Genomic DNA, 24,046 nt, shown 5'->3' on the forward strand with positions numbered 1-24,046 from the left:
TGAAGCTTTTCATCCATATTCTAATTTTCTGAGATAATGAATTTGAGGTTTTCATTAGTTGTCAGTTATAATCATCAAATTAAAAGAAATAAACACTTGAATTATATCAGTCTGTGTGTAATGAATGAGTATATTATACAAGTCTCACTTTTTGAATGGAATTACTGAAATAAATCAACTTTTTCATAATATTCTAATTTTATGACCAGCACCTGTACATGACTGAACACAAAAAATATTTTACCATGCACATATTACCACAATTAATAAATAAAAAAAAATGTTTCAATTTAGTTGAATGAAGCTCCGTTACCATATTAAAGATTACAACAACAAATAAAAGGTAAAATAATGTTCAAACACCTGCACATTTCACGCAAAGAACACACCATTGGGAAGTTTATTTGCTTTATTAAAAAAGGAACAAGGCCAAACCCAGGGCGTTGAGACTCGAGGTGCAGGTGTTCTTTCTTTCTTCACCGCTCTATTGGATTTAAACGGTGTTGACGCATCTCTCTCTCTCTCTCTCTCTCTCTCTGTGTATACGGCTCTGATGGAAACGAAAGGAAAGCTGTGGTTGCCTCGAATTAGCACTTGGCTGAGGCACGGGGGCTTTGGACCAGTTTGGGACATTATTATTAAAACGGGCTGTTTATTTTTAATAAGAATGAAAATATAGTACCTTTAATTCTGTAGGTTGTGCTTTGCTGCAGACAGCATAGTAAAAATAAACAGCAGTCGGCTAAATTAACCAGAAAATTACAAATAAATATGTAGCCTACAGAATAATACTATAAATAAATATCCAGCAAAATGTAACCAATAATTATTCATTTAAAAAAGAGTATATTTTGTAACAACAAAAGGCTCAGCTCCAGCGGGTGAATTCGCTGCTGCCGTTGGTCAGTGCTGAAACCTGTAGCTAGCTGCGCGCATGCGCCGAGTTTCGTATGGCAGGGAGGGAAATGAACGCAGGTCGTCAAACAAACACGAAAGATATACATTAAGAAAACAATAATAATAAATTACATTATTACGCAAAAAACGTTCATGAGTCCCAAATCTCAGGTCTGAGTCACAGATTTTTTGGGACCGGGTGCTCAAGCCAAAAAAAAACAAAAAAAAAAAACAACACACACACACACACAGTAGGATATTTAAGTTATATATTTATGGACATGAAACTACGGATACTGGAAGCCTGTGCTAGCATTTCTCCTGCGGTGTTGCTATCAGTGTGTGAAGAGTGGGAGAAGAGGGTTGCATTGACAATCCAACACAATGGGCAGCACTTTGAACACATTTTATAAGTGGTCAGAAACTTGTAAATAACTCATGAAAGAATAAAGTTGCGTTAAAACAAATTTCCTATAAAATTCCCAATAAGTTTGATGCGTCACATGACCTCTTCCCATTGAAAAAACAAAAGATTGGATCCAAAATGGCCACCATGGTCACCACCCATCTTGAAAAGCCCCCCCCCCCCATTTAGTAATGTGCCACAAACAGGAAGTGTAACTGTATAATACCTCGTTTCTACTCTCACCGTCTGTTTATGTGATGGTTGATTCACTCAGAGACTGCAGAGACACTGAGGTGGTGGTGAAGTGTTACTGTGTTTTGCTCAGACACAGCATGGCCCCTGAAGATGTCATTGTCAGCACCTCTGCAGCATTGAAAGCACATGTTCATACTTTTCAGCACAGAAAATGATCTAACAGTCAAAACATACCTGCTCTAATTGTAGAACTACAAAGTGCTTCTGTCTGGTCAGTGGAGCTGAGAGAATGGACGGTGTAGAAACAAGGAGGTGGTCAGAGTCTTATGGCTGATTTGTGTATATAAAAAAATCTCAACAACAACATTTGTGGAAGTTTTTTTTTGTATTTATTTGTTTTAAGTTTTTAAATGTTTTTCTTTTTTTTTTTTTTTCAAAAAATCCTGAGGTATTCACAATATAATGGCATTTATTTCATTTGAAATATTGAGGAAACAAGACTAAAAGGGGTATAAATGAAATAATAGAAAGAGAAACAAAAAGTGTTGATAAAGCTGTAATGGTTGTGCCTTGTGTAAAATAAAAGTTCAGGATACTTCTCTTTGTTTTTTAATCAGAGTAATTTAAAGATGGCAGACAACTTCCCAGGATAAGCGAGCTGAAACTGAAGGTTGTTGACACTGTAATATGGTTTTCTACTTGCGATACCAAATTCGTTAGATTAAACCAAACTAATCCCAATAGACAGACTATTGTAATATTAAACAACCAGAAATCCAAAGCGCTCTAATTACAGTCGTTGGCACAAAAGCATGTCTATCAGTGAAATCTTTACAGTACTGGGACGTCTTAATCACACGGATGCCAACAACGGAAAACAGTACCCGAGCTAAACCACTGACACCGACGTCGTTAGAGTTTACTACAAGTCCAAAGCGAGATAGCGAAGGATCAGAATTTATCCGATTTAAACAGAGCCATCTACTCCAATTTGAAAGGCGCTTTCGCAAAAGTTCATCAGTGTGAATCAAACAGAACTTGAATTTCAACGGACCTCTGTTCCATCACATCATACAGAAAACACTCCAGTGCAACAGCAGCTATGAATGATGACATCTGCACATGATAAAGACACACTCTAACCATTTAGCTCTATACAGCATGAAGGAACCTGATAACGGCTCAAGATAATAAAACCTAGCTACACATCGATGGAGCTAAACTTGGGATAAAATGGTCAGATATAAAAAGTCAATATTACAGGGTGAAAAAAAAAAAAAACAAGCAATGAATCGCTGCTCAGCTCCAAAAGAAAAAGACACACCTTTGACTACTGTTCCTGAAGAAAGACTCCAAAGATTACAAGTCTATGCCCGTCTCTCACAACACCCGATGTCTTTGTTCAATTTGGTGTGATATTAACCCTGAAGATAACAGTAATATAATATTATAAAATAAAACAAACACAGTACAGGAAACATAAAATAAAACTTGCAAATGGATTGAAACCGAAAAAGAAATTAAAAAGAGTTTTGGTTTCTAAATATATATAAAAAAAGACACTCCAAACGCTCTCAAAACTCTAGGATGCCACACAGGAAAACAGATCTAGAACCTACACAAATGACAACAACAAAAAAATAAAAATAAAACAAGGAGACATGAAAGGCAAAAGTGTGTCTTTTTCTACAAATATCTTGAGAACAAAAACAAAAAAGTACAGAATATATTTATATATATATATTTATATATGTAAAAATCATAAATAAAGATTGTTTTATGCCCCCCTTCCCATCCCTAGTTCCCCTCCCAAACAAAGTGTAAAATCAATGGCAGTTACATCAGAGATCATAACATGCAATTGATATACATACAGCACTGGACAAACTAATCCCAGATCTAACCCGTTAAAACCCACCCACTCCCCTGCCCCGATACAATCCTTAAATATTTGTCAGCTCATTCAAAAACATAGAAACCAAGCAGAAAATAACAAAATCTCTCTCTTTCTACCCATCTTCAATTTTCTCCGTACTAGCTGAAGGCAAAATAATAATAATAATAAAAAACAAAATCATTTCACTTGCTTTTTTCGGGAGAAAATTAAAGAAACAGAATGTACTGAGATTCTCTAACCGCGGTTCTGCCTTTTGTGGTGTGTGTATATACAGGAGTCTTTAGGGCTAATGCAAGCTGACTTGATTCGAGTGACTGCATAGTGAATATTTGGTTTACGTAGAGATGGGGAAATCAAACAACTCCCATCATACTGCAACGGAGGAGTACATGCCTGAGCGCCAAAAAACAAACAAAAAGAAGTGTTGCCGCTGCCACAAACTCGCACACGCACCCCCAACACAGGCATACGCAACATCTAATTCTACTCAAGCAGCGGCAAACGCTTGATTAATATCTACTCATCTCCTCATTCAATGGTTGAGGTCATGTACTGCTACGTTGTGAAGAAATGGGTTAGAAAACAACTCAAATCAATCAAATTTAACATATATTCAAATGGTACAAGGTTAGAGACCCTTAATGACACAGCGCTTACAGCTCTGATTACTAGGGTTCTTATTCACAAACTTTTGGTTTCAGAGGGCTAGAGGGATTTAAAACCCACGTTTGTGTGACTGACAGCTTGATGCTGTATTAAACACATGTCCCCTACCCGCATCTACCTCGCAAGCATAACAATTACAGTAAGCAGCCCCCACCCCCTACCTCACTAGGCAAAGAAAGGCATCAATGTCACCGTAATAATATTCAGCATCGTCAGCCATTACATTGATATTGAAAGCAGGTAATCAGTAAAAACCAAACGCAGTTGAATTTGTTCATCAATGACACCTTTGGTGGATAACGTCATGTTCGAAAGGTCTACGGACTGAAAGAGCAAGGGACTGACTGACAAACTGACACACGTTACATTATTTTGGGCAAGTGTCTGCTATACTCTACAACCAATTGTGAAGAAACAGAAGTATGATACACTCAGATGGGATCTGTAAAGTTATCACATACATTACCTCTTTACAGCAGATTAATATAAATCCCAAGTGTTAATGGCAAAAAGTGTTGTTTCTGTTTGAGCTAAACCTTAAATCTCCAAAGGGGTAACAAAAAAAATTATCCAACTCTTAATGACAGTGGGACCATTTTTGAAGCCATTTAGAAGAAGAAAGAGAAAAAAAAATGTATATATGTACACACACTGGAAAAGTTTTACCAGAGGAGGTTCTGGTAATGTATCTGTAAAGGATTTGGCTGGCTGATCTATAAAGGAATAAATAGGGTCTGGGTAATTCCCCATCACACCTCAGATCATCAGGTGTAAGATTAATATTTAATTGTTCCAAACCACACAAAAAAAAAAAAAAAAAAAAAAACTCCCTTTGAATTCCATGATATAATAAATTTAGCATTGGCTCATTGGTAACCATTCAAACTGCAGAACTCCCCAGGTAAAAGTATCCATATCAAACAAGGTCAAACAAAATGTATTGTTCCTCAAGGGCTCTTAAGTAAAGAAAAGGTTCTATATAGAACCATGAACACAAAGTTTAGTGCCATAAGACACCCTTTTCTAAAAGGTGCTATCTACAACCATCTATAGCACATTCTCCATCAATCTAAAGAACACTTTAATCATCACTCAAAGGGTTAAGTGTTCACCGCTCTTTATAAAACCATTTTTGTTTACTAAATTGACCGTGAAGAACCATCATTTTTAAGGGTGTAATTAAGAAAGTATCTAATTTTGGTCCACATGGCTTTACATATTCCCTCTATATAAATGACAACTGATGACTGACATTTTTTTTTTACATCAAATAATTACAATATTTATACACATGTTTATATTGAGGGAATGAGTATTATAGTTTTACACTTTAAAAAAATATTTTTGAACCAGAGTGCCCTTGAATCTAGTTCGCTAAATTTCTTTAATAAAACTGCAAAAAAGTTTTAAGAAGTCGAGAAACCACAGGACGGTACCAGCTATGTCCATTACAAAACACACCTACCTAAAGGACTACCAGAGAAATATAGCTCTTATATATAGACATGACTACTAGGTGTCTACTGTGTCTTTAATACTTATTCTACCAACTGCCTGTGGTGTGAACAGTGGGTTACCATGGTGACAATTCCAAGCTAAAACTATGATGTGTATGAGCGCATTGTAGTTTAGTTTAGCTTCGCACTCTTCTCTTTTCACGTTTCTCCCATGGTTTAATCATCTCCATTTACAGTCATCCTTAAATGTATTTGGTAAATGTACAGACATTGCAGCCTTTATGTTTTTTTTTTTGGTTTTGTGGAAGGAAAAAAAAACAAAAATGTCCTTTGGGGAACAAAACAGCATCATCTAAAGCAAAAGTAGCAGCAGCAGCAGTAACAATAAATAAATATAATAATCAACAAAAGACTCAATATGATCAATACAAGTGTAAAAATAACACAAACTAATTTGTCCCTAGCAATAAAAAAAAAAGTCCATTGGTATGATACCATTGAAAGCTTTTATGCAGCGTCCAGCAAAAATCACCTCACCACAGTAGTCAGTGAAGATCAAACCCCCTCAGTGAGGTACGTCCTAACCTGCATGTCTTTGCTCGTCTTCAAGACATCACACACACCAGCCAGTTTCTTTTCTTCCAGACCTTACTAAACCCTTCTGATCATACATTCCATTTCCCTCATTTGTGTCTCTCCTCTTTGAGTGGTAGGGCTGTCACAATTTTTCAGTTAAACTTGATAAATCAATAAACAGGCATTGATTACAGACAGTTTGCATGTATGTAATGCATGTTATTGCATTTTGAAGGAAGTCCTTTTAAGAGGATTTTTAAAGAAAATGTGATGAGAGTTATTTGTTTGGCCTTTCCTAATAGGAAAGGGAAAAAAAAAAAAAACTATTTATTAATAATTCATTCATTCATTCATTATCTGTAACTGTTTATCCAGTTCAGGGTCGCGGTGGGTCCAGAGCCTACCTGGAATCATTGGGCGCAAGGCGGGAATACACCCTGGAGGGGGCGCCAGTCCTTCACAGGGCAACACACACTCACACCTACGGACACTTTTGAGTCGCCAATCCACCTACCAACGCGTGTTTTTGGACTGTGGGAGGAAACCCACGCAGACACAGGGAGAACACAGCAAACTCCTCACAGTCACCCGGAGCGGCAATCGAACCCACAACCTCCAGGTGCTTGGAGCTGTGTGACTGTGACACTACCTGCAGCTTAATCATCACTATCAATGATCAAAATAACAGTGATAGCCTGAAATTTTCTTAACCTAGTGTGACAATTCATGTAGAGTGTATTAACACTCTACTCTTTAAGATGTTATGGATGTTTTTTTATGGCATAAAAATAATTAAATAAAAATATAAAATACCTTGTGTTACTTGATTAATAATCAAACGTATACAAGGCAACAGTGACAACCCTTTCCAATGAAAATCAATTCTAAATCACTTTTTCAACTTTCGTAACTTTCCTCCTTCCATCTCCTAGAGCTTTTCTACCATCCTGACCATTCCAGTCAACATACCCGGTCCTGTTACTTACAACCCCGTTTTTGTATTCTCTCCTTTGTTCTCCGTCACTCTCTTCCTTCAGTCAGTCTAGCAGTGTTTTGGCTTTGAGGAGCAGTGAAGTCTCAAGGTCTACAGCTTTGGTTCTGGGAATACATTTCCAATGAACAGTGAGTGTGTGTGGAGTAGACTGGTGAAAAAAGACTGATGAACAGCTGAAACTGGCATAGACCAGCTGATAAAGCAGTGAAAATTTAAATGGCTTTGGTTTGCTGGAAATCGGATGCATTTTACAAGAGAATTAAATCGTGGAAAGCAAAGAACAGAATGATAAAGTGTAGATGGAAGAAGAACAGATTAATGTATGGATGAGTTGGGCTGGATCTGGAACAGTTTTCTAATTTTTGTCATCTTTGTTTGGCCCTTGCACTCATTTTTCAATCCATCTGTCCATCTCCATTTCTCCACCTGCCTCACATCTATTCAGTGTGAATTAAAAAAAACAGCTGTCACCATGACAACTCTTCTCCTTTTGTCCGATGACCTGCTTCTACCACTGTGTGATCTCAGGGGCCCTTTATTTTGCCTGATGCCTTTCCTCTGAACAAATGACTTCCAATCACAGACTCTCCCAGACTTTTTCCTACTTGAATACCGTTTACTCTCCTGAGGTGTATATAAGGTGTAATCTACATAAAACACTACAAGCTACACTAATTTTTTTTGCATTTTTCTTTACAGTTAAACAAGGTCTATCCAGCAAATCTATACATGATGTGCTGAAAGTCAGTCAAAAGAAAACATTTGATAAAAACAACTTCTGTGATTGTTAGAAGTGTTTGCACAAAAGTGATACTATTAATACATTTACTACCTAAACCTCCTGTACTGTTTTGTACAGGAAATATTAAGACTTGCCATGTACTTAAATGCAGGTCTAACAAGACTTGTTCTACACACACAAACAAACACATACTCACCTTGGCTCAGTGTTGTTAGACTACTCTGTTCAGTCCCTGAGTAAGGGGCTATGGAGGAGTAATGACCATGGTACTAAATGACTTGATATCAATAATCAACACTACTGTACACTATCTATAGAGTGGCTACACACTGTGTCGCCACCTATGGCTTACACTGATTGTAGTGAACACGTGATGTAAGTATGTGAACGCCTCATTCAATAATATTCACAGCTGTATAGTGGACTGTAGCTTATGTTGGTAGTGGAAGTGTATGACACTATAAATAGGGGCTATGAAAAGTAAACATGCACAAACTAGCTACTGCTAACACGAACGTCCGTCCTGATAGACTGGTGGATGAAAAAGAACACACGCTCACACACACATATATACATATATATAGTGTGTGTGTGAAGGTAGACAGATAGATAGCTATATAAATACATTTAAAATTTACATTTCACTTGCCCGTGTCTGTCAGTCAGGCTGTCACCTTTACTCTCTCAATCCATGCCCATTAATCACTTTATCCATCCCTCAGTCTTTTTCTGTGATAACTTTTAGACCAGCACCTTTATCTGTTCACAACCTCCACACACAACCCGCACTCTCTCTCTTTCCTGCTCCATCCATCACTCCACCACTTTCTGTCTGGCTACCTGCTGAAGAGTGAGTGGAGCTGGTGTTGGCTGTAGCACTGGCTGGTACGTGGAGACTCTGTGCGCTCCATCACAGTCTGAAACCAGCCAGCCACGTCCACGTCCAGCACCTCATAACGCCTGATGAAACTGTGTTCCTGTGGGGAAAACGTTACCTTTGTCATATTTCAAGAAAATTTGGAATCTATCAACTCTTTGACAAAACTGAATATGGCAAGGGGTGGGGGATGGGCAAATACTGAGAGAGAGAGAGAGAGAGAGAGAGAGAGAGAGAGAGAGAGAGAGAGAGAGAGAAACAGGAGTAGTGAATTTTTTAATGTGGTATAAGATGGCAAAATCGAAAGTATACAAAATTTGTCAAAAAAAAAAGCTAAGACACCAAAGGGTTAACATCTGGAACATACTACATTACTACATTACTACATTACATTTATATTATTTAGCAAGGAAAGGCACTTACAAGCAGCTTGTGATATTTTGGCCTTTTTCTGTGATCTTTTGTTAGGCTGCAAAAACAAAGAAGAAATGCATGTTACTTTAATTTATATATTTATGATATTATTTTATACCCAATCTTGTCATGGCCAATTCCCATTTTAAAGCTAGATTATCCATTTAAAAATTAAGCACGTGTGTATATGCATAGCTAAAACCTTTGTTGTGTGTGTTTGTATGTACCAATCTTTAACGAAAGACTGAAAGTCCAGAGAGAATCCCATGCTGAGAGGCAGAAGAGGTGGATCTTCCTGCAGTACTTTGGTCAGAACCTCAAAATCTGTTTTACAATTTTTATATGGGAATTGTCCCGTGGCCAGCTCCACCTACAGAACAAGAGATACAAATCAAAAAACATAAGTCCTACACCTTTACTCATTAAAATCCTAATCTTGTGGTTTTGTAATAAAATATACTGTTCTTAGACCTAGGAAATCAGGGATAAAAGCAAAATATATATATATATTTCAGAGTCCTGTAGCTTTCTATAAACATCTGAGCTGTTCTTTAAACATCCTCCAAATTGTAAAAAGACTTTTCCCTGCACTATATTTAAATACACAAGTACCAATAGAGTTTTAAGGGAAGAATACGCTTTTGGACAGCTTTTCTATTATTTGTTATATGTGATTTTACTGCCATTTTTAATACATTTCTAAATCATTTTCAGTTTAATTCTTGCTATAAGAGCAGATGTTTTCTCATTCTTTTTTTGGCAGTTAAAGCATGATGCTGAAGCTCTGCAAAACCTGACGCCTCTTTCAGGTTTCTACAGGTGCAGTGGCAAAGAATCAGAGGTGGAAGATGAGGAGAAAGAGTCTAACTAGAAGCACCAACCAACAGTCACTTGACCACAGTGACATTAAATAAATAAAATATAAAATTTCTAATCCATTTTGAATTTAAAAGCTGTAATTCTCTTTTCTGTTTGCAAATTATAATATTTTGTTAATCAGATAAGCAATTAATAAAGATATTAAGCATACAACACAAACAATCAGGACAGAACCTTGTCAACCATCAACAGCATAACGCCACTTAACCATACTTAAGTACAGTGATCAGTGAGCCAGTGTTCCTGACACTTATCACAAATTTCTAATTCTAAAATAACCGAATACAAGACTTAAAAGTGCAATCCTGTAATTAAACTAAACCAGAAACATACTAATTACTTAATTAATTGTTAGGAACACAACACAGTCAGTCTTATATTTACACTGTATATTCAGATCTGTGTGCATTGCTGTAGGGTGTATAGGAGATTCCAGATGCAATGCTGTATACAATACAGTGCTGCAATAAGTTTGTGTTGATATCTTTTGCAACAAGGTAGAAGACGTACCAAAGAGATGCCAAGACTCCAAACATCAGCCCTGATGTCATAGTCAGGCTTACTGGGATCTGGAGGGTCTATTCTCTCAGGCTGAAAACACACAATATCAGGAAAAACAATCATACACATTACAGTCATATGGTCAAATGTTTACATTCTATGTGAAAATAAGTATGCAGAAACACTTTACACATAACATATTTTACCGTACACTCACCGCCATGTAAGCAGCACAGCCAGCGCTGCGGGTCTTAGCTTTCGAGTCAACAAGCCGGCCGCTGATGCCAAAATCACAGAGTTTGATCTGGCCTTTGGCATCCAACAGGATGTTGGAGGGCTTCACATCTCGGTGGATTACACCATGTTTTTCTTTTAGATACAGCAAAGCTTTCACTATCTGTAGATTGAAAGTTTGATTGTTAGGGATGCACCAATAATTAGCACCTTAGAGTAATCAATATTGAAATTAATAACCGATAATTGTATCTTTTTGTATTTCAAGCAAGTACACATTGGAAAATTATTTTTATCATAGGTTCTCATAGGACAACCGTTTTCTTTCAGTATCTGTATATTTTATGTACTTTAATGTTATCTTTTAAGTTTATTATTTGTTGTTAATTTATATTTTTTAATCAGAGATTTACTGCTGGTACCACATGAATGGCTTCTAGAGGGGCGCTAGTTAGTGCAGCACCGGGTTTGTTTTGGAGAGCGAGGCAGAGAGCGGCATAAAGCAGCTCAGAGCAAGTGAGGGAGAGAGAGTGTACATTAGCGAATGTGTGTAATGTTTTTTTCATCGTGTTTCAGTAATAAATTTGGACACCGAATGCCTCTATTGATTTTCATGTGTTTTTATATACAAAGGGCTTCTGCACTGTGGGGGGTTGAGAGTATCTTTGTCGTTTAACCTGATGTGTTTGTGTGTGTTTACATCGCTATGTGTATGTGTGCGTACACTGAGTGTCAAGGATATTTTAAATATAAGGTTTTCACCCTTAAAACCGACAATAAAATGGAAATTTGTCGTAGCGATGGAAAACTTTTATCCCAGAAACTGTTCTCTGCAGAAAAACGTCCACATGGCAGACATTGTTGTGTATTTACAGGCATCAGTGCATATCTGCAAAGTTTTCAGTGTAATATCAGCTAAAATTCCAATATCAGACTTAACAATAACAATAACTAAAAAAATCCACACATTGTCAAATAATATGTCAGCAGCCAATATATCATGCATCACTATTGATTTTTATTATTATTATTAGTAGTAGTAGTTTCAAATGATTATATCTTCCAAATTGTAATCGTTTTTACGCATCAGCATCCATGCATTTGTAGATACATAAATTGTTAACTTATCTCGGCATCTTTACATTTCAAGACAAATAAACTTTGCTGGGAATTATAAAAACACGAAAAAAGGCAAAGCCTCACCGCAACGGTCATTTTTCCCAGGATGCACTCTGGTATTGGACCCTGGATTCTCTTCTTTAGCTTCTCTGCGCATGTCCCCATTAGCTCCATGGCAATGAACACATCCGTCTTTGAGCAGTGAATCACAGGATTTAAAAGAAACCAAAAATCAATATTTATCATGACTTCACACATCAACCAAAATAAAATTCTGAAGAAATATGAGTGAAAAGGGGAGTACATGTGTAAAACTCACATTGGTGACTATAGCTCCATAGCACTGAATGATGTATGGGCAGTCATGGCTCTTCAGCACCACATCCAGATCCATCAAGATCCTCTTATTCTCATCTTTATTACCCGTCCTCCGCATTTGCTGTTTCAGATAAAAATTAACCTCCAACCTTGTACAATCTCATCCTTGCTCACAAACACACCCCTCGCTAACAGCTCGAAGTGATACTTTTAGTAAACAGTAATTACTCACTGAGTTTAATAGAGGGCACTGGATCAGTAATTAAAGAGTCAGATAAAAAGAAATAAACAATCGTACAAAACAAAAAACCCACTACACAAGGGTATCTCTCTCTAAGCAGTATTTCATATAGGAGCAAATTGAATCAGCCACTATCTACAGGAAACACGTGTATTAAAAATAAAAAATTAATTACAACTTGACAATTCCATCCTAATGCCCAGCTGCTAATACGCTGTTGTTGTTTTTCTAGAAATGGCATGATGCATAGATATATCGCCTGAATTTATCACTGAAATACAGAGACTGAACTACAATTTCAAGGAAAATACTGGTAGCTGATCCCTACCCTATACATAACATCAGGAAGTTAGCACCGGAGGATGCATAGGTCTATAGTACAGATAAGCACAGATTTGCTGCAAGTGTCTCACAGTCAATGTGTGCAGTTACCTTTACAGCAATGACATGGCCGGTCTTCTTAAAGCGGACTTTAAACACCTGTCCACAGGTGCCGCTGCCAATTTCCCCTTCACTGATCAAGTCCGTCACCTCCGCAGGGTAACGCTGTTACGTACACACCAACATAGAATCAATGCGTTAATCTGTCTCCAAGTTTCTCTACACTGCATCATTTCACTTTTACTCATTTAACTTAATGACTATATTATACAGAAATTCTGAAAGGATATGGAATACCATCCTTTTTAGATTCTGGTTTTAGTATGTTTGGCTACATATAGATGCAGTCCTGGCCTAACGGTTAGAGAAGTCGGTAGGAAAACTGTGGGTGGGGAAGTGAAGGCTGCCCTTCCCCTGCCTCAAATACATTTTATTGTGCGTGTGTTTGTGTGTGGGTGTTCTCACCGCCACGGATGGGTTGGATGTGGAAGACAGAGTTCACGGTACATTGTACAAAAACAAATAAATGCACGTTCACATTTATATGAATATCAAAACTAACTGGTGAATCTCACCTGTCCGTCAATCTTCAGGTAACCCGTCTGTTTCATGATTTCCTGTAGTTTCTGGTCTATTTCAGCACTGTAAAAAACAGAATGGCATTTAGGCCCAATAAACCAGAACACAGTTTATCTATTAGGGCCATCACTTTTGTTTACATTATGCACTGAATTAACAAACTCTACCATTTTGATCCTAAGATCAAAGATCATAAGTGGGTGTTGCCATCTGTTTTGTACAGTAGGGGAGTACTATTAACCTATTTGTAGAGACAATGTCTATATTTATGTGTCTACAGCATACTTTTCCAAACTCTTCTGCAGGCCGTATGGTGGTGTGGGCAGCGTGAGCAGTTGTCTGGGTCTGCTGGGGTACGAGTGGTGCTGGGGTGAGCTCTCTGAGGAGGAGGAACGACTCCCGCCATCGTTGGCCAGTGGTAACTGCAAAGCTGAGTGGACAGACACCAGGAGGACAAGGGGGAATGGGAAAAAAAGGAGGAGAGACAGAATCAGAAATGGGTCACCATTAGGACAGCTAGTCACTGCTTCTAAAATCATTTTTTGTAAATAAAATAAATATATATATAACTTACACTTTTCTCTTTGCCTAAAAATAACCAAGGCAAGACAAGTTTGGTGTCTAAAGTTTGCTTCGTTATGCAGACATCTTAAAATAGGACTTTTGTTCATTCTTTGTTTAAAAAAAAAAACGAAACAGTATGTGATACTATGGGAAGTCCAGGCGATATTAGTTAGAACTCTTAAGGCAAATGTGTGATGATTTAGGTATGCAGATTTTCAAAATGCTAATTGTTGGGCTAGAACAAGGTTCTATCTCGTTAGACAGATTAACCTCATAGCTATAGTACAAAGCTGAAGAGGACAACTTCAAACACAAGACATCTTACAGATCAATCATTTATGAATAATATTTAGGAATAATTAAGGCTAGAAGAAAAATGTACTACTTTAATTGGTAGATTTTTGGTCTAACATTCTGTAACCCAATTAAACCATTTTGTCACTGCTATTCTAAATGTGTGTCTGAGTTACTGAATTCAAATTCCTACACTTTGAATTGCTGTTCTTGACCTCATGTCACAGATCTTTCCCCTCAACAGAAGTACAAAAAAATGAAACATAACAAAAGACGTGAGGTGCAACACCAGCCACTGGAGCAAGCATTAACAACATCCCAGCATGCATCTGGGCAGAGGAAACACCCATCCTTTGGATCGCTTTAATTGGTATTGGTGATAATTTTTCAAAAATGCAGGAATGTGTTTGCTAGACCTCTCTATGCTCCACCCACAAAAGCTCCCTTCCACAGCTGATGTTGAACGAGCCTTAGAGTGCAGACATAAATTGTACATTACAGGAAAATCGTAGCACAAAACATTTTTCAGAATGTGGTCAACTATTTCAAAAATCAGGTGAAATATCCATAAGAGAATCCCATTTATGGACTGTAAAGTTTCTAATTTTTCACTTGTGACTAAAGATTTGTGTTTTGAATCTATGAATGTATTATTGTTTATAAGCATCATTTGACAAAGCTTAATTTAATCTATATATACACAAGTGCTGTGCGATAAAACAAACTTGCTTTGTTTTGTGATTAATGTTTGCTCGATATTGATGATAAACTTTGGGTTTAATTCAAGTGCTTGTATATCTCCTGTTGAGTGTATTTGGGGTGTTTTCTTCCTAGTATGGCAACCCTCTGTCAGAGCACAAACGCAGAACCCGAGCAGTGAGTCTTGACTGTCCTCACACAAGGTGGGTTTTTCTTTACTTAAAGTGTATTTTCCTCCCAGGAAATATTTTCCCATTCCTGTGCAAATTTTTAAACAGGATCCAACACCATAGATAAATAAATAAACACTTCCAAGTGCGGAACTGTTCCCACCTTGTGCTCAGTGATTCCGGGTAGGCTCCAGAGCCACCGCGACCCTGAACTGGCTAAGTGGTTAAAGACAATGAATGAATATGCAGAAGTGAAACTGTTCTAGCTTTCCCACGGTTACAAGTCTTCCACTATTCTAAGCCTTCTAATGTGGTAGTTGCAATATGTTTACAGTTCAGCACTTGGGACTATTGATTTATTTATTTCAACTCTTCATAATCTTTTCACTCTTTCTGTTGCTTTAAACACTTGAGGTGGTAATGCCCTATAAAGGTTTTCATGACACAAGACATAGATTTCATTACTCTTTTGTGGTAACTGTTATTGTTCCAGTGAAATATTTCCTCGTGAATTTAAGCATGTGCACATTATATATATATATATATATATATATATATATATATATATATATATATATACTTTGTTGGCCACATTACCCAGCTCTAATATGTACTATTAGCTTTTTCAAAGAGATTATTTTGAAGTTAGTGTGAATCTCATATAACCTTCCAAACCTTGTATTTGTGGGTGGGGTATGGATAAGGTTACTGTGAATGAGTCACGTTTTAACAACTTTCATAAGTGGTGTGTTGCTGGTGAGCTGAAATCTCAAGAGTACAGCATCAATACCAATAGATTTGTCTTGACTGAACAGATCCTAAGAGAAGGTGGAGGAGTTATGTAGAGATAACCTTAAAATGTGTTTGAGAAAAGAGAGGAGGGGGGAAAAAAAGGAAATCACAATGCTTCCAATTTCCTCCATCGGAAAACCTGTGTGTGGAAGAGATTCAGTTAGTGTGGGTTAGTCAGTGCAGTCAGGCAACTGAGCAACATACACCCGAAGTTCAGACACCTGCTGGACACACACATACATTCACGCTTTTTCTCAATTGGCATCCAAGCGCTGAAAACTGCCAGGCATTCAGAAAGACAGAAATATGACCAAAAAAATAGACAGAGCAATTCAGAGAAAGGAAAAAGGCTAGACTAGTTCACACCCAGCAAAAATCAACCTCTTCAGGTGCCCTGCCAAATGTGTATATTAGATTGCGTGTCTACATTAGGGGTGAAAGGATACACAAGCCTCACAGTAGAATGTGTGTAAAATGTGGAATTATGCTATTATTTTAATGAAAATAACCCTATAGTTTTTTTTTTTTCATTAAAATAAATGCATAATTACAATTTTATTTTTTTGTTTTCAATGGCAGTTGCTGACTGCAGTTGACTATATGTCAAATATACATTTGAGAACACCTTATGTCAGGTTGCCTGGAAACCGAGTGAATAAATGGGGTCACTAACATCTGCCAAACACATGCAAATATTTTACAGCATAAAGTCAAAATAATAAATTCACAGGGGACAACACTGTGCAACTCTCAGTTTAAAAAAAACAATTATAAATCTGTGTGTATCTTAACACCCCAATTAAACATGTCTGTTTTCGTGTATTCACAACTGAGCCGTGCAGTTACAGCTGTCATGCACTTCGCTGTCCATCCATTAAAATGTGTTAATAAATACATTCTCCAATCCACACACAGTCTCACTCACACACAGTTCTGCCACTGAAACTCACTCTAGCAAAAGGAGGGTGTTTGGGAAGAAATGGACATATAGAAAATGAGTGACGTGAAGCACAGAAGGCGCAGGAGAGAGGTTTATGAAGGTTTATAAGTAGAAAAAGGGGTCAAAGAAAAATGATGCACGCAGACAGCAACGTCCTCAGTAATGGAGAATGATGCTTGGAGTGAACTCTGTTCATTTTTCTGATTTTACGGTGTCAATAAATGATGAAATGCAATGAAATGATGATGTAAGATGTAGGACTGTGCTTGGGAATGGATGGGGATTGATGAGCAAAGAGAGGAAGGAAAAGTGAAAGTGGAAAGTGGGAAAGACTGGAGGAAAGAGCGAAATGTGAAAGTGAGATATGGAAGAAACAGTGGAAGAGAAAGAGGAAAAATAGACTAAGTATGAAAAAGGGAGTGAAGCTGAGAAAAACATATACAGTAATAGAGAGACGTGGAGGGAAAAAAAAGACAGAGCGAGAGAGAGAGATGCAGTGGCAGTGAGTGATTTAGTGAATGGTACCTGCGCGTTGAGAGGGGGCTGGAGCAGGACTGAGCTGGATCACGATGACTAGATACAGGAGAGAAAAACACACACACTCATTACTGAAAGAAACAAACACACACTTTCGCACTCGCACACACACTGCTTGTTGACGGCTTGTTTACCGCAATCACGTATACACATCCCGCACACTCCTGTGATCTACTTTTTCCCTTTCATTTACACCAAACTTTGAACACACAAAATCAACGCAGCTTCAACATTACATTGAGTGAAAGTTGTTTCAGCGTGTACTGACGCTTATAGGCCAACAAAGCAAAGCCTGTCTAACAAAATCATGGAATAACCCTCTATGCTCAGACTTCAAATATTCTTACATTATTTTCACACAGAAATATAGTATGTACTATAGATTATAATAATTATAAAAATAATTAACAATTAATGACTGTTTTGAAGCTTGCCCATCCTGGCAGTAACTCTAAGAGAAAGCAACAGCAGAGCAATCACTTTGCAGCAAGACAAATATATTATTTACAGGAGTAATTACGAATGGGTATTATAAAAGCTGCCACACTGCAATGGTAGAGCGCATATAAGGGGTGGGCAATATGGCCCTAAAGTAATATCCCGATATTTCAGGGTGTTTTGGTGATAACGATATTTTTGGCGATAAAAACAAAACACTGAAAAATACTTTTACCAATTTAAAAAACACACTAATGCAACAAAATAAAAAATATATTAATCATTTAAAATATATTTAATATATATTAGTAGCATTAAAATATTACTTATTAAAAAGTTTTATTTTACTTCTACAGTTTCAAATATTCAATTATAAACTGAAAAAAGAAATCAGTAAACATTTGCTTATTTTGGAAACAACAGTAATTTACCGATATTCTGATTTTGTGTAAAATAATGTCGTATAAAAATCTACCACAAAACCAGTGCAGAAAATGTAGTGTGTGCATATAAATAGCTAAAGGAAACAATTGTACAAAAAGTAACTATAAATCTTTTCAGTAAATAATCAAACAAACACAAAGTAGTTGCTGTGCTGAGTCATTATGGAAACAAGTCAGAATATCATTATACAGGAGGTCCTCGGGTTACGTCAGTCCCGAGTTACGATGTTTAGTGGTTACGACACATCTCCCATTTCCTGTATAAAGCCTTGTTTCGAATTAAGTGGTTTTGTGTCCGAAACGTCGTAACGCGAACTTCCTGTTTGGTGTGCGCGGCGGAAGAATACACCGAGGAGGATAGGTGTTAGGATAGGATAAGTGCTTACAGTATGTTATTTATGTACAGTATGTACGTATGTTCCGACTTACACCAAAAATCGGTTTACGACGTGACGTAGGAACGGATCAACGTCGTAAGTCAAGGACCCCCTGTATATATAATAAAGACCAGATGCTGTCACTTCACCTCTGGAGCATAACACTGACTCTGGCAAAACCCTTCTGTGGCACTCCACTGGCCACATACTGCAAGCACCAGGATGGGGGCATCAAGTGCACCTTGGCTCATGTTTTTTCCCTTTTCTCATCTAATTCCACACAAGTCTATTCTTTGCAGTCTGTCAAAATAAGCAGTGTGTGTGCTTGAAACCACACATGAAACGTTTCTGCCTGTGATTGCTGAAAAAGCAAAGAAATTAAAAAATTACAGACGACAAGCTTGATGTAAAACAAGGTTCAAGAAATCTAATTTGTACCAATCGGTATTACACAACGTATAGTAGCCCAGCCAGAATTGAACACATTAAAAGAACACAATTTTGTTAGTACTTCAATTTCAATACTATACTATTATATACAGATAAAGACAAAGCACTGTTCTATGGAGGGAGATTGGTCTCAAAATACTTTACAAATGCGTAAATGTTAATCCACAAATTAAACACAAGTCACAAATATGTTTCACTGTTCACAAATGAACACATCCCAATCTGTGTCTCACAGTCTGCAGTTTGTACAATTACATTCATAAGCACATTAAATTTACATTGCATATATTTTTAAAGGTTTGCGCAACATTTCATGTTCATGTTTGAACAAAAAGTCACGTCACAGACCCTTAGGAGTGGGTGATCACTGGGGAACTTTTGAAAGTGCCCTAAATTTAACGACGTTAAAGTCCAGCAGAACATCCCTAATTTCGTTGTAGACTAGGTTTGTCAAACAAAATACTTTAAAATCATCCCGTATTTGGACACTAAAAGCCGTGTTGCGTATTGCACTGAAGGGAGGGGCAAAAATCCCACGGCTCCTAAACTGAAAATGCGCTTCTCATTGGTCATCACTTTTATTCAGGCATTTACTGCAGCAACCAATAGAGTTACAGTCCCGCCCACTAGGGGGTTGTTTTGCTGCGGCCCTCAGAGCAACAGGTCAGTCCTGAAACACTTGGGGGGACCAATTGTTCGCCTGCTGGCCACATTTCTGGATCAGGCTGCATTTGTATTTGGATCGGGTGAAGTGCGAAAGCAAAGTCTGAAAAACCAAAAACCCACAAGAGCAAATGAACAAATACACTTTATAGAAAACACGTGAGTGACTAGATCCACAAACGCAGATTCAACAATTTACAAATAAATTTTAAATTCGAGACTTCGACTTTACAAATATTTGCAATGTAAATTTAAACAAATTTATTTATTTTTCATAAAATTGTGATATATATCTATGAAAACCAAAAACATGTATTATGAATTTAACTGTAATTGTACAGACTGTGAGACACAGATTGGGATGTGTTGATTTGTGAACAGTGAAACATATTTGTGACTTGTGTTTAATTTGTGGATTAACATTTACGCATTTGTAAATTATTTTGAGACTAATCTCTCTCCATACTGTACTGCATTCAAAAAGCTCACAGAACTGATCGCCTTGCTTGTGACATCACAATAAATAAAGGCGTGCAAACAATTTATAAATAATTCATATGAGAATGACATGATAGTGTGGGAATGACTTAAATCATAAGAATTTTTTTATAAGGCGTGGGAATGATTTATGTTTAAATCTCTCTTTACTACGCATCATTCCCACAAATGAAATATATTGTTCCCTCAACTCGGCTCCAAAAGAGTTCCATATAAACACACAAAATATCATACAGTGAAATATGAAAACAGTTTCAAGTATCCTTATGTTATAGATTTGCTATATATTGCCCACACAGAAAAAAAACATTCACAAAATGCAATAGCAAAACAACTGCTGGAATGCTGTAGTGTTTTAGAAAAAACATGACCTGCCACTCCATATACCATTCTTAGTGAACATAACATAGTCAAAGAAGGAAAGGCAAATATGCACCGACGTATAAAATAACATTCAGCACAGAAACACACAATTGGCTAAATATTAGTAAAAAGAAAATAATTTACTCCTCAGTAACACTACCACCACCCTGAAACAGATTAACCTGCAAAGATGATGATGATAACACTGCAAGATGCAGTACGTCTGGTAATCCAAATAAGGGTGGGAGTACACGTAGTTAAAATCCAAGGTAGTAATCACATTTTCCATTGGCGACCAACACTCAGTAATCTCCAAATTCACCAAGTCTGTGTCCATCATTTGACCTTCACTACAATACCCAGGATGCATTACACGTCATACAGGGATCATCTCAGAGTTTGAGAAATAAACACAGATGTAGAATTCAGATTCCATTTGGCTTTCCTCTGCAATTACAAGTCAGAGCGAAATAAATAAATAAAATCTGTCCAAACTGGCTTTAGTTTTTTAAATGTTACTTTCACCTACCAGGTACATCATCAGCAGGGTTTAAACCAGTCAGTCTCACTCTAGAGCATGTTTACCACATAATGGCAATAACATGTTTCATTTTATACAGAGTATGACTTTAACACACACAAGCAAACCCTGCAGATGAAGAACAGACCACATAAATGAAGAATTTCACAGGACATGACTGAAATAGAGCCTCCTGGGATTAGGCTGTAAGTCAAACCTCATTATTTAAAAGAGTCAATAAAACTGGCAGCTAAGTTAACTGAGCTGGGGAATCGCATATAATAACTAGTGACATGCAGTAATATCTGAATAAAAATGGTACCAGCAAAATATAAACGTGGACTTCAGAAGAGCAAGATATTCGGCAACACTGGGTTTCAAGTGCCCAAATATATTTTTATACATTGTACTGCCCTTTAATCCACAACAGATTTCTGTAATTCTCTGAAATACTAATCCAGGCAAATACAGCCCTATTTTTTTTTACATCTCAAAAATGTTTGTGTCAACGTGTGTATTGCAGAAATATTAATGACAAATATCGGGGACGGGGATCAGCCTACAATTTATATTGGTGCACACTTTAGAGGCATCTAAACCTGGACAGCAACTTTATTTCACAAAACCCCTTTGCTGTAGATGCAGTTCAAAAGAAATAGCATTAGTATAGTCTTCATATTTAGTAATTAAACGTGTTTGCTTGGTTGTTCTCATACTAAAAGTGGACTAAGGCATTACAGAGCCCTGCAAACCAGGTTCAGAAATATCTGAATAGGAAAAAAAAAACAAATAAGAATTAAAGTATCTCTGTTCAGGTCCACACTTAAGTTTTCCTAGGTTAAAACCCATTCAGATGTCATTTGCTGCCATATTTCATCCCACCAGAGAGCATTAATCGAGGTTCAATGTTGTGCTGATGGCTACTTTAAGCTTTAAACAGATGTAAACCCTGATATGTAGCGAAATACAGGACAAGAAACCGATGAAGCTGGAGCCAGTCTCGTGTCGTCTTTCTGACACGTCAAGTCCTGTTGTATTCGCGCCTGTAACCTAACGTTACACCCATATAAAATGAGTTAGAAAGCAGTTAACTATCAGCCTAAATTTAGAGCATTTGTCAGGAGGTATAGCTAAAATATACCCCGGCTAACTTAATGTCAAAACGTAACCGCTGCGCTGTTTTAAGGTGGAACGAAAAATCAGAAAAATCTAACCGTTAAACCATTTCAGACTGTTTAAGCTGGACTTTGACCGTGTGTTTCACCTCGAAAATAAGGCTAAACGCTTAAACTGCCCAAGCAAATGCCCTAATTTATTGAGCAGTTAAAATAGAGTAAGTATAACCTAAAAATCCCACTAAATCTGCGAGCGTTACTCGTGTCATGACGGGAGAGTGGAGCGGGGGCCTGCTAATCTGTTTAGCTAAAGTAGCCGCGCAGCTAACGAACACAAACGAGAAGAAACTGTACTTAAACCGTTTTCTTCTTTAAGAAGACGTGTCCATACGTGTGCTTTGTCCAGTTTTATTTGAATTCAAATCGTACTGAGCTGTCACCGAGCTGTCAGCGGAACACGGCGGTGATCCTGAGATCGGTTTTCCGTGTTTGTTTATGTAGCTCGTTAAGGTTAAGGTTAGCGCTGTCTCGCGCTCTCTCAGTGTCTCCTCACACTCTGAGTGTGTTTTCTGTGTGTCCAAGGAGAGGACACTGCTTTGGGGACACTTACTGGGCCTGGGCCGAGAGCGTTGTGGACTCATGTCAATGCTGAGGTCGATCCGTCTCCTCGCTTCTTTATTCTCCTGCTTCAGTTTCTCCTCGATTCGGGAGAGTCTCTGTTCCAGCGACGACATCTTGGAAAAATTCAGCAGCACCATCGAGCGGCTCCGGCTCTAAACACACACACTCTCTCTCTCTCTCTCTCCCTCTCTCCCTCACACACACACCCCACCGACGATAGTGGAGGAGGTAGACACCAACAGAGAGACACAGGGAGGAACACAAACAAGCTGCTGGGGATGGGGTGGGGGGTTGTCAACGATTTTGATACTGTAGCGAATTCCCAGAATAAGGCGAGGAACACATGGCTCATTTCTATAAACCAGCTCACACTAAGTTCAAGCGTGTACTGAATACTAAACCCTCTGGACATGGGCAGTCACTTAACCCAAAGAATGTGGGGGCATCATGTGAGCTGCCCCCCATATCCCCAACCCACTAAAGTCTAATTTATGCTGCTATATGTCATAACTGTGCACCCTACACCACACTCTATGACATACCCTATGCTGTAGCCTGACTGCACATCCCCAGAAATGTAACTGCATGGTGTGGTGACGCAGACTGCAACAAATGATTAGTCTGCAGTTGGATGAACATGGATAAAGTTGAGGAAGTCCAGTAATATGAATTCCTCTTCACCACACTACAAAGACTGCCATACGGCAGCACATTCTTGGCAAGGTATTTCATCAAACATTGGTTTGGATAACACAGATTGTGTGAAGAAGTGCCCAACCCAGGCAGGAAAACGTGCAAGGGTGTATGTGTCTTTACTGGCTTCAAATGCAAAGCGATGCAGACACCAAGCACAAGTATGTTCCCAATGGTGTAAGCCACTTATACAAGCAACGACGTAGACTTCAACACAGAAGCATAAATCGGCCTTAACCTCTGGGGACAACTGTATGGCTATGGTGGCCTCCTGTTAAGGGCTGTCTCTGCTCACTCTGCCTCCACCTACTTAGGAGATTTCAGCAAATGTCAGCCTTATATGATGTTGGAGGACCACAAATAATATGGTATTGCCATTAGCTTCAGTTTGTCCTGGGCATGGCATTTGGAGCTTGTTTCACCTTTGTTCTTAGCTCATCCACTAATACCTCTAGCTCTTGTAACTGCTGTTTAGCTGCCACAGGGGTTGGCATCT

General features: G+C 37.9%; 1 protein-coding gene across 2 annotated transcripts; it reads right to left on the bottom strand.

The window, feature by feature from the left end:
* Window positions 1-1,562: 1,562 nt before the first annotated feature.
* Window positions 1,563-23,158, bottom strand: map2k7 (mitogen-activated protein kinase kinase 7). 2 transcript variants are annotated; one of them, XM_066661180.1, is made up of 13 exons: window positions 22,847-23,158; window positions 17,358-17,405; window positions 13,659-13,803; window positions 13,370-13,436; window positions 12,846-12,959; window positions 12,174-12,293; window positions 11,939-12,046; window positions 10,719-10,898; window positions 10,511-10,591; window positions 9,349-9,491; window positions 9,131-9,176; window positions 8,671-8,807; window positions 1,563-1,666 (listed from the first exon to the last, which is right to left on the bottom strand). In XM_066661180.1, exons 1-13 carry the CDS (start codon window positions 22,992-22,994, stop codon window positions 1,570-1,572), a joined length of 1,434 nt encoding a protein of 477 aa, XP_066517277.1. In that variant the 5' UTR covers window positions 22,995-23,158; the 3' UTR covers window positions 1,563-1,569. The 2 variants fall into 2 exon arrangements, with proteins under 2 accessions (XP_066517277.1, XP_066517278.1); XM_066661181.1 differs by lacking the exon at window positions 17,358-17,405.
* Window positions 23,159-24,046: the final 888 nt, after the last annotated feature.

This window comes from Hoplias malabaricus, chromosome 2, assembly GCF_029633855.1.
Source record: "Hoplias malabaricus isolate fHopMal1 chromosome 2, fHopMal1.hap1, whole genome shotgun sequence".
NCBI classification, from domain to species: Eukaryota; Metazoa; Chordata; class Actinopteri; order Characiformes; family Erythrinidae; genus Hoplias; species Hoplias malabaricus.